Source organism: Oncorhynchus gorbuscha, unplaced genomic scaffold (genome assembly GCF_021184085.1).
Source record: "Oncorhynchus gorbuscha isolate QuinsamMale2020 ecotype Even-year unplaced genomic scaffold, OgorEven_v1.0 Un_scaffold_749, whole genome shotgun sequence".
Lineage (NCBI taxonomy): Eukaryota > Metazoa > Chordata > Actinopteri > Salmoniformes > Salmonidae > Oncorhynchus > Oncorhynchus gorbuscha.
The window spans coordinates 169,580-182,916 of NW_025745792.1; the positions used below are offsets into that span (position 1 = coordinate 169,580).

At 38.4% G+C, this 13,337-nt stretch overlaps 1 protein-coding gene across 1 annotated transcript in view; it reads left to right on the forward strand.

Moving 5' to 3' along the window:
• Positions 1 to 13,337, forward strand: part of LOC124020023 (MHC class II transactivator-like) — a 30,861-nt gene that overhangs the window by 2,896 nt on the left and 14,628 nt on the right. The window contains 1 exon segment of the mRNA XM_046335445.1: positions 10,438 to 12,210. Within this exon segment, the coding sequence (XP_046191401.1) occupies positions 10,438 to 12,210 (1,773 nt within the window).

The window sequence follows — 13,337 nt, forward strand, 5'->3', positions numbered from 1 at the left end:
CTACAGAGACACTATTAGTATTTAGTCTACAGGCTGTCATCACCTACAGAGAGACACTATTAGTATTTAGTCTACAGGCTGTCATCACCTACAGAGACACTATTAGTATTTAGTCTACAGGCTGTCATCACCTACAGAGAGACACTATTAGTATTTAGTCTACAGGCTGTCATCACCTACAGAGACACTATTAGTATTTAGTCTACAGGCTGTCATCACCTACAGAGACACTATTAGTATTTAGTCTACAGGCTGTCATCACCTACAGAGACACTATTAGTATTTAGTCTACAGGCTGTCATCACCTACAGAGACACTATTAGTATTTAGTCTACAGGCTGTCATCACCTACAGAGACACTATTAGTATTTAGTCTACAGGCTGTCATCACCTACAGAGACACTATTAGTATTTAGTCTACAGGCTGTCATCACCTACAGAGAGACACTATTAGTATTTAGTCTACAGGCTGTCATCACCTACAGAGACACTATTAGTATTTAGTCTACAGGCTGTCATCACCTACAGAGACACTATTAGTATTTAGTCTACAGGCTGTCATCACCTACAGAGACACTATTAGTATTTAGTCTACAGGCTGTCATCACCTACAGAGACACTATTAGTATTTAGTCTACAGGCTGTCATCACCTACAGAGACACTATTAGTATTTAGTCTACAGGCTGTCATCACCTACAGAGACACTATTAGTATTTAGTCTACAGGCTGTCATCACCTACAGAGACACTATTAGTATTTAGTCATCACCTACAGAGACACTATTAGTATTTAGTCTACAGGCTGTCATCACCTACAGAGACACTATTAGTATTTAGTCTACAGGCTGTATTTAGTTACAGGCTGTCATCACCTACAGAGACACTATTAGTATTTAGTCTACAGGCTGTCATCACCTACAGAGACACTATTAGTATTTAGTCTACAGGCTGTCATCACCTACAGAGACACTATTAGTATTTAGTCTACAGGCTGTCATCACCTACAGAGACACTATTAGTATTTAGTCTACAGGCTGTCATCACCTACAGAGACACTATTAGTATTTAGTCTACAGGCTGTCATCACCTACAGAGACACTATTAGTATTTAGTCTACAGGCTGTCATCACCTACAGAGACACTATTAGTATTTAGTCTACAGGCTGTCGTTACGTCATCACCTACAGAGACACTGTTAGTATTTAGTCTACAGGCTGTCATCACCTACAGAGACACTATTAGTATTTAGTCTACAGGCTGTCATCACCTACAGAGACACTATTAGTATTTAGTCTACAGGCTGTCATCACCTACAGAGACACTATTAGTATTTAGTCTACAGGCTGTCATCACCTACAGAGACACTATTAGTATTTAGTCTACAGGCTGTCGTTACGTCGTCACCTACAGAGACACTATTAGTATTTAGTCTACAGGCTGTCATCACCTACAGAGACACTATTAGTATTTAGTCTACAGGCTGTCATCACCTACAGAGAGACACTATTAGTATTTAGTCTACAGGCTGTCATCACCTACAGAGACACTATTAGTATTTAGTCTACAGGCTGTCAGAGACACTATTAGTATTTAGTCACCTACAGAGACACTATTAGTATTTAGTCTACAGGCTGTCATCACCTACAGAGACACTATTAGTATTTAGTCTACAGGCTGTCATCACCTACAGAGACACTATTAGTATTTAGTCTACAGGCTGTCATCACCTACAGAGACACTATTAGTATTTAGTCTACAGGCTGTCATCACCTACAGAGACACTATTAGTATTTAGTCTACAGGCTGTCATCACCTACAGAGACACTATTAGTATTTAGTCTACAGGCTGTCATCACCTACAGAGACACTATTAGTATTTAGTCTACAGGCTGTCATCACCTACAGAGACACTATTAGTATTTAGTCTACAGGCTGTCATCACCTACAGAGACACTATTAGTATTTAGTCTACAGGCTGTCATCACCTACAGAGACACTATTAGTATTTAGTCTACAGGCTGTCATCACCTACAGAGACACTATTAGTATTTAGTCTACAGGCTGTCATCACCTACAGAGACACTATTAGTATTTAGTCTACAGGCTGTCATCACCTACAGAGACACTATTAGTATTTAGTCTACAGGCTGTCATCACCTACAGAGACACTATTAGTATTTAGTCTACAGGCTGTCATCACCTACAGAGAGACACTATTAGTATTTAGTCTACAGGCTGTCATCACCTACAGAGACACTATTAGTATTTAGTCTACAGGCTGTCGTTACGTCATCACCTACAGAGACACTATTAGTATTTAGTCTACAGGCTGTCATCACCTACAGAGACACTATTAGTATTTAGTCTACAGGCTGTCATCACCTACAGAGACACTATTAGTATTTAGTCTACAGGCTGTCATCACCTACAGAGACACTATTAGTATTTAGTCTACAGGCTGTCATCACCTACAGAGAGACACTATTAGTATTTAGTCTACAGGCTGTCATCACCTACAGAGAGACACTATTAGTATTTAGTCTACAGGCTGTCATCACCTACAGAGACACTATTAGTATTTAGTCTACAGGCTGTACAGAGACACTATTAGTATTTAGTCTACAGGCTGTCATCACCTACAGAGACACTATTAGTATTTAGTCTACAGGCTGTCATCACCTACAGAGACACTATTAGTATTTAGTCTACAGGCTGTCATCACCTACAGAGACACTATTAGTATTTAGTCTACAGGCTGTCATCACCTACAGAGACACTATTAGTATTTAGTCTACAGGCTGTCATCACCTACAGAGACACTGTTAGTATTTAGTCTACAGGCTGTCATCACCTACAGAGACACTATTAGTATTTAGTCTACAGGCTGTCATCACCTACAGAGACACTATTAGTATTTAGTCTACAGGCTGTCATCACCTACAGAGACACTATTAGTATTTAGTCTACAGGCTGTCATCACCTACAGAGACACTATTAGTATTTAGTCTACAGGCTGTCATCACCTACAGAGACACTATTAGTATTTAGTCTACAGGCTGTCATCACCTACAGAGACACTATTAGTATTTAGTCTACAGGCTGTCATCACGTCATCACCTACAGAGACACTATTAGTATTTAGTCTACAGGCTGTCATCACCTACAGAGACACTATTAGTATTTAGTCTACAGGCTGTCATCACCTACAGAGACACTATTAGTATTTAGTTACAGGCTGTCATCACCTACAGAGACACTATTAGTATTTAGTCTACAGGCTGTCATCACCTACAGAGACACTATTAGTATTTAGTCTACAGGCTGTCACGTCATCACCTACAGAGACACTATTAGTATTTAGTCTACAGGCTGTCATCACCTACAGAGACACTATTAGTATTTAGTCTACAGGCTGTCATCACCTACAGAGACACTATTAGTATTTAGTCTACAGGCTGTCATCACCTACAGAGACACTATTAGTATTTAGTCTACAGGCTGTCATCACCTACAGAGACACTATTAGTATTTAGTCTACAGGCTGTCATCACCTACAGAGACACTATTAGTATTTAGTCTACAGGCTGTCATCACCTACAGAGACACTATTAGTATTTAGTCTACAGGCTGTCATCACCTACAGAGACACTATTAGTATTTAGTCTACAGGCTGTCATCACCTACAGAGACACTATTAGTATTTAGTCTACAGGCTGTCATCACCTACAGAGACACTATTAGTATTTAGTCTACAGGCTGTCATCACCTACAGAGACACTATTAGTATTTAGTCTACAGGCTGTCATCACCTACAGAGACACTATTAGTATTTAGTCTACAGGCTGTCATCACCTACAGAGACACTATTAGTATTTAGTCTACAGGCTGTCATCACCTACAGAGACACTATTAGTATTTATTAGTATTTAGTCTACAGGCTGTCGTTAGGCGTCATCACCTACAGAGACACTATTAGTATTTAGTCTACAGGCTGTCATCACCTACAGAGACACTATTAGTATTTAGTCTACAGGCTGTCATCACCTACAGAGACACTATTAGTATTTAGTCTACAGGCTGTCATCACCTACAGAGACACTATTAGTATTTAGTCTACAGGCTGTCATCACCTACAGAGACACTATTAGTATTTAGTCTACAGGCTGTCATCACCTACAGAGACACTATTAGTATTTAGTCTACAGGCTGTCATCACCTACAGAGACACTATTAGTATTTAGTCTACAGGCTGTCAGGCTGTCACCTACAGAGACACTATTAGTATTTAGTCTACAGGCTGTCATCACCTACAGAGAGACACTATTAGTATTTAGTCTACAGGCTGTCATCACCTACAGAGACACTATTAGTATTTAGTCTACAGGCTGTCATCACCTACAGAGACACTATTAGTATTTAGTCTACAGGCTGTCATCACCTACAGAGACACTATTAGTATTTAGTCTACAGGCTGTCATCACCTACAGAGACACTATTAGTATTTAGTCTACAGGCTGTCATCACCTACAGAGACACTATTAGTATTTAGTCTACAGGCTGTCATCACCTACAGAGACACTATTAGTATTTAGTCTACAGGCTGTCATCACCTACAGAGACACTATTAGTATTTAGTCTACAGGCTGTCATCACCTACAGAGACACTATTAGTATTTAGTCTACAGGCTGTCATCACCTACAGAGACACTATTAGTATTTAGTCTACAGGCTGTCATCACCTACAGAGTATTTAGTCTACAGGCTGTCATCACCTACAGAGACACTATTAGTATTTAGTCTACAGGCTGTCATCACCTACAGAGACACTATTAGTATTTAGTCTACAGGCTGTCATCACCTACAGAGACACTATTAGTATTTAGTCTACAGGCTGTCATCACCTACAGAGACACTATTAGTATTTAGTCTACAGGCTGTCATCACCTACAGAGACACTATTAGTATTTAGTCTACAGGCTGTCATCACCTACAGAGACACTATTAGTATTTAGTCTACAGGCTGTCATCACCTACAGAGACACTATTAGTATTTAGTCTACAGGCTGTCATCACCTACAGAGACACTATTAGTATTTAGTCTACAGGCTGTCATCACCTACAGAGACACTATTAGTATTTAGTCTACAGGCTGTCATCACCTACAGAGACACTATTAGTATTTAGTCTACAGGCTGTCATCACCTACAGAGACACTATTAGTATTTAGTCTACAGGCTGTCATCACCTACAGAGACACTATTAGTATTTAGTCTACAGGCTGTCATCACCTACAGAGACACTATTAGTATTTAGTCTACAGGCTGTCTATTAGTATTTAGTTGTCATCACCTACAGAGACACTATTAGTATTTAGTCTATTTAGTCATCACCTACAGAGACACTATTAGGCTGTCATCACCTACAGAGACACTATTAGTATTTAGTCTACAGGCTGTCATCACCTACAGAGACACTATTAGTATTTAGTCTACAGGCTGTCATCACCTACAGAGACACTGTTAGTATTTAGTCTACAGGCTACAGAGACACTATTAGTATTTAGTCTACAGGTCATCACCTACAGAGACACTATTAGTATTTAGTCTACAGGCTGTCATCACCTACAGAGACACTATTAGTATTTAGTCTACAGGCTGTCATCACCTACAGAGACACTATTAGTATTTAGTCTACAGGCTGTCATCACCTACAGAGAGACACTATTAGTATTTAGTCTACAGGCTGTCATTACGTCATCACCTACAGAGACACTATTAGTATTTAGTCTACAGGCTGTCATCACTTACAGAGAGACACTATTAGTATTTAGTCTACAGGCTGTCAGAGACACTATTAGTATTTTCTACAGGCGTCATCACCTACAGAGACACTATTAGTATTTAGTCTACAGGCTGTCATCACCTACAGAGACACTATTAGTATTTAGTCTACAGGCTGTCATCACCTACAGAGACACTATTAGTATTTAGTCTACAGGCTGTCATCACCTACAGAGACACTATTAGTATTTAGTCTACAGGCTGTCATCACCTACAGAGAGACACTATTAGTATTTAGTCTACAGGCTGTCATCACCTACAGAGACACTATTAGTATTTAGTCTACAGGCTGTCATCACCTACAGAGACACTATTAGTATTTAGTCTACAGGCTGTCATCACCTACAGAGACACTATTAGTATTTAGTCTACAGGCTGTCATCACCTACAGAGACACTATTAGTATTTAGTCTACAGGCTGTCATCACCTACAGAGACACTATTAGTATTTAGTCTACAGGCTGTCATCACCTACAGAGACACTATTAGTATTTAGTCTACAGGCTGTCACCTACAGTCATCACCTACAGAGACACTATTAGTATTTAGTCTACAGGCTGTCATCACCTACAGAGACACTATTAGTATTTAGTCTACAGGCTGTCAGAGTTAGTATTTAGTCTACAGGCTGTCATCACCTACAGAGACACTATTAGTATTTAGTCTACAGGCTGTCATCACCTACAGAGACACTATTAGTATTTAGTCTACAGGCTGTCATCACCTACAGAGACACTATTAGTATTTAGTCTACAGGCTGTCATCACCTACAGAGACACTATTAGTATTTAGTCTACAGGCTGTCATTACGTCATCACCTACAGAGACACTATTAGTATTTAGTCTACAGGCTGTCATCACCTACAGAGACACTATTAGTATTTAGTCTACAGGCTGTCATCACCTACAGAGACACTATTAGTATTTAGTCTACAGGCTGTCGTTACGTCGTCACCTACAGAGACACTATTAGTATTTAGTCTACAGGCTGTCATCACCTACAGAGACACTATTAGTATTTAGTCTACAGGCTGTCATCACCTACAGAGACACTATTAGTATTTAGTCTACAGGCTGTCATCACCTACACTATTAGTATTTAGTCTACAGGCTGTCATCACCTACAGAGACACTATTAGTATTTAGTCTACAGGCTGTCATCACCTACAGAGACACTATTAGTATTTAGTCTACAGGCTGTCATCACCTACAGAGACACTATTAGTATTTAGTCTACAGGCTGTCATCACCTACAGAGACACTATTAGTATTTAGTCTACAGGCTGTCATCACCTACAGAGACACTATTAGTATTTAGTCTACAGGCTGTCATCACCTACAGAGACACTATTAGTATTTAGTCTACAGGCTGTCATCACCTACAGAGACACTATTAGTATTTAGTCTACAGGCTGTCATCACCTACAGAGACACTATTAGTATTTAGTCTACAGGCTGTCAGAGACACTATTTATTTAGTCTGTCACCTACAGAGACACTATTAGTATTTAGTCTACAGGCTGTCATCACCTACAGAGACACTATTAGTATTTAGTCTACAGGCTGTCATCACCTACAGAGACACTATTAGTATTTAGTCTACAGGCTGTCGTTACAGAGACACTATTAGTATTTAGTCTACAGGCTGTCATCACCTACAGAGACACTATTAGTATTTAGTCTACAGGCTGTCATCACCTACAGAGACACAGAGACACTATTAGTATTTAGTCTACAGGCTGTCATCACCTACAGAGACACTATTAGTATTTAGTCTACAGGCTGTCATCACCTACAGAGACACTATTAGTATTTAGTCTACAGGCTGTCATCACCTACAGAGAGACACTATTAGTATTTAGTCTACAGGCTGTCATCACCTACAGAGACACTATTAGTATTTAGTCTACAGGCTGTCGTTACGTCATCACCTACAGAGACACTATTAGTATTTAGTCTACAGGCTGTCATCACCTACAGAAACACTATTAGTATTTAGTCTACAGGCTGTCATCACCTACAGAGACACTATTAGTATTTAGTCTACAGGCTGTCGTTACGTCATCACCTACAGAGACACTGTTAGTATTTAGTCTACAGGCTGTCATCACCTACATCACCTACAGAGACACTATTAGTATTTAGTCTACAGGCTGTCATCACCTACAGAGACACTATTAGTATTTAGTCTACAGGCTGTCATCACCTACAGAGACACTATTAGTATTTAGTCTACAGGCTGTCATCACCTACAGAGACACTATTAGTATTTAGTCTACAGGCTGTCATCACCTACAGAGACACTGTTAGTATTTAGTCTACAGGCTGTCATCACCTACAGAGACACTATTAGTATTTAGTCTACAGGCTGTCATCACCTACAGAGACACTATTAGTATTTAGTCTACAGGCTGTCATCACCTACAGAGACACTATTAGTATTTAGTCTACAGGCTGTCATCACCTACAGAGAGACACTATTAGTATTTAGTCTACAGGCTGTCATCACCTACAGAGACACTATTAGTATTTAGTCTACAGGCTGTCATCACCTACAGAGACACTATTAGTATTTAGTCTACAGGCTGTCATCACCTACAGAGACACTATTAGTAGTCTACATTTAGCTGTCATCACCTACAGAGACACTATTAGTATTTAGTCTACAGGCTGTCATCACCTACAGAGACACTATTAGTATTTAGTCTACAGGCTGTCGTCACCTACAGAGACACTATTAGTATTTAGTCTACAGGCTGTCATCACCTACAGAGACACTATTAGTATTTAGTCTACAGGCTGTCATCACCTACAGAGACACTATTAGTATTTAGTCTACAGGCTGTCATCACCTACAGAGACACTATTAGTATTTAGTCTACAGGCTGTCATCACCTACAGAGACACTATTAGTATTTAGTCTACAGGCTGTCATTACGTCATCACCTACAGAGACACTATTAGTATTTAGTCTACAGGCTGTCATCACCTACAGAGACACTATTAGTATTTAGTCTACAGGCTGTCATCACCTACAGAGACACTATTAGTATTTAGTCTACAGGCTGTCGTTACGTCATCACCTACAGAGACACTATTAGTATTTAGTCTACAGGCTGTCGTTAGGTCATCACCTACAGAGACACTATTAGTATTTAGTCTACAGGCTGTCATCACCTACAGAGACACTATTAGTATTTAGTCTACAGGCTGTCGTTAGGTCATCACCTACAGAGACACTATTAGTATTTAGTCTACAGGCTGTCATCACCTACAGAGACACTATTAGTATTTAGTCTACAGGCTGTCATCACCTACAGAGACACTATTAGTATTTAGTCTACAGGCTGTCGTTACGTCGTCATTACATGTCTTTCTTCCTCTATTTATGATTCTGTCTGTCAGGAAAAGTGTAATTCATGAATTAATAATAATAATAATAATAATAATAATAATAATAATAATAATAATAATAATAATAATAATAATAATAATATAATAATAATAATAATAATAATATTAACAATAATAATAATAATAATAATAATAATAATAACAATAATAATAATAATAATAATAATAATAATAATAAATATTAACAATAATAATAATAATAATAATAATAATAATAATAATAATAATAATAATATAATAATAATAATAATAATAATAATATTAATAATAATAATAATAATAATAATAATAATAATATTAACAATAATAATAATAATAATAATATTAACAATAATAATAATAATAATAATAATAATAATAATAATAATAATAATAATAATAATAATAATAATAATAATAATAATAATAATAATAATATTAACAATAATAATAATAATAATAATAATAATATTAATAATAATAATAATAATAATAATAATAATACTAATATAATAATAATAATAATAATATTAACAATAATAATAATAATAATAATAATAATAATAATAATAATAATAATAATAATAATAATAAGTGTAATTAATGAATTAATAATAATAATAATAATAATATTAATATAATAATAATAATAATAATAATAATATAATAATAATATAATATTAATAATAATAATAAGTGTAATTAATGAATTAATAATAACAATAATAATAATAATAATAATAATAATAATAATAATAATAATAATAATAATAATAATAATAATAATAATAATAATAATAATATAATAATAATAATAATAATAATAATAATAATAATATTATAATATAATAATATAATAATAATAATAATAAGTGTAATTAATGAATTAATAATAATAATATAATAATAATAATAATAATATTAATATAATAATAATAATAATAATAATAATAATAATATTATAATATAATAATATAATAATAATAATAATAATAATAATAATAATAATAATAATATAATAATAATAATATAATAATAATAATAATAATAATAATAATAATAATAATAATAATAATAATAATAATAATAATAATAATAATAATAAATAATAATAATAATAATAATAATAATATAATAATAATAATAATAATAATAATAAGTGTAATTAATAATTAATGTATTTATTGTCTGTGTTTGCCGTCAGGTGTTTGAGAGCTCCCCCGGGGCGAAACCCAAACGTTCCATCGTGTTGCTAGGCAACGCCGGCATGGGCAAAAGCACGCTCATCAAGAAGCTCTGCGTTGATTGGTCCGACGGCCTCCTGCCTCAGTTTGACTTTGTGTTCCTACTGGACGGTAAGGCTCTGACCCTCCCCCCTGAGCCGACCTACAGCCTTCGGTCCCTCCTCCTACACCTCTCCTGCCCCCACCCGCGGGATGTCTTCAGTCAGGTCCTCTCTGTCCCGGAGCGTGTGCTGGTGATATTCGATGGCTTCGAGGTGGTGCGTGACTTGGAGGGGCTGCTTCAGTCTCCAGCGGATGACAGTGAAGGGGAGAACTACAGCGTTAGACAGTTGTTCTCTGGTCTGCTCCAAAGGAAGCTGCTACCAGGCTGCTCTCTGCTCCTCTCTGCCCGACCACGAGGCACCGTCAGTGGGCTGCTGAGACGGGCTGACAGCCTCCTGGAACTCTCTGGCTTCTCCCCTCCGGACATCGAGAGATACCTGGGACAATACTTCTCTGGACAGTCCCTAGAGGCCCCAACCTCAGTCCCAGACTCAATCCCAGTCCCAACCTCAGTCTCAGTCCCAGTCCCAGTCCCAGTCCCAGTCTCAGTCCCAGTCCCAGTCCCAGTCCCAGTCCCAGTCCCAGTCCCAGTCCCAGTCCCAGTCCCAGTCCCAGTCCCAGTCCCAGTCCCAGTCTCAGTCCCAGTCCTAGCCCTCACCAGGCTCCACAGCCAGCCGTTCCTTCTGTCTGTGTGTTGGAACCCAGCTCTGTGTCACATGGTCTGTCTGCTTCTAGAACACTGGGATGTTTCTGAGTCACTCCCCTCCACGCTGACTGGACTGTGTTACAGGGTGTTGCTACTAAAGATGAGACGACACACCCTTAAACACACACTCGGTCAAACCCTACCCCAAACTCAAACCCAGGCACACACTCACACCCTTAAACACACACACGGTCAAACCCTACCCCAAACTCAAACCCAGGCACACACTCACACCCTTAAACACAGTCAAAAACACACCCTGAAACACACACACGGTCAAACCCTACCCCAAACTCAAACCCAGGCACACACTCACAGCCTTAAATACACACACGGTCAAACCCTACCCCAAACTCAAACCCAGGCACACACTCACACCCTGAAACACACACACGGTCAAACCCTACCCCAAACTCAAACCCAGGCACACACTCACACCCTTAAACACAGTCAAAAACACGTCCTTAAACACACACGCAACTGGACACGAGCGTATATCCGCACTCGCTCTCACACTCAATCCCAAATTCAATTAGAAGACGAGAAGAGGAGGATAGAGACGAGAGAGGAGGAAGAGAGGGAGGAGAAGAATGAGGAGGGAGAGAGAAAGAGGGAGGAGGGAGAGAAAGAGAGAGAGGAGATGAGGGAGGAGGAAGAGAGAGAGAGGGAGGAGGGAGAGGAAGAGAGAGAGGAAGAGAACAGGTGCGTTCTGTCAGAGTTGAGCGGTCTGGCTTGGCAGGGGGTTAAAGGTCATTCATCTCTCCTGACCCTGACTCTGGACAATACCGTCTGTGTCAAGCTGCGGTTGTTTGGCCTGACGACTGGACTGGTCCATTCTCACTGGCTGAGGGGGGAGCAGGGCAGAGATGGTGACAACATCCTGTCCTGGGCCCACCCTTTCCTGCAAAGCTTCCTGGGCGGGGCCCACCTGTCCGTCTCCAGCTGTGTGTCTGACCGCGCTCTGCTGGCCCAGATCCTACCACAGGTAGAATGACTGTTTTCTATTGAAACTCTGTCTGTCCATAATTCCCTCTGTAGACTATGACCTGAACCAGCCCCTCCTTCTAGCTCGGACTCTGCTGATTATTGAGGGAAATGGTTCTTTTCTATGTCTGTGATATGTGGTTGTCCCTCACAGCTTCCTGAAGATTAATGAACTGACAGGAAGTGGCTCTGGATAAGAGTGTCTGCCAAATGACTAACGTGTCAATGTACTCCTGTTCTACTCTATTCTGTTCTACTCTACTCTGTTCTACTCTACTCTGTTCTACTCTGTTCTACTCTACTCTGTTCTACTCTGTTCTACTCTATTCTGTTCTACTCTACTCTATTCTACTCTACTCTGTTCTACTCTACTCTGTTCTACTCTACTCTATTCTACTCTGTTCTACTCTACTCTGTTCTACTCTACTCTGTTCTACTCTACTCTGTTCTACTCTATTCTACTCTGTTGTACTCTACTCTGTTCTACTCTATTCTATTCTACTCTGTTGTACTCTACTCTGTTCTACTCTATTCTGTTCTACTCTACTCTGTTCTACTCTACTCTGTTCTACTCTGTTCTACTCTACTCTGTTCTACTCTATTCTATTCTACTCTGTTGTACTCTACTCTGTTCTACTCTATTCTATTCTACTCTGTTGTACTCTACTCTGTTCTACTCTATTCTGTTCTACTCTACTCTGTTCTACTCTACTCTGTTCTACTCTGTTCTACTCTATTCTGTTCTACTCTACTCTATTATACTCTGTTCTACTCTACTCTGTTCTACTCTACTCTGTTCTACTCTACTCTGTTCTACTCTATTCTACTCTGTTGTACTCTACTCTGTTCTACTCTATTCTGTTCTACTCTACTCTATTATACTCTGTTCTACTCTACTCTGTTCTACTCTATTCTGTTCTACTCTACTCTATTCTACTCTATTCTACTCTATTCTACTCTACTCTGTTCTACTCTACTCTATTCTACTCTACTCTGTTCTACTCTATTCTGTTCTACTCTACTCTACTCTATTCTACTCTATTCTACTCTACTCTATTCTACTCTACTCTGTTCTACTCTACTCTATTCTACTCTACTCTATTCTACTCTACTCTGTTCTACTCTATT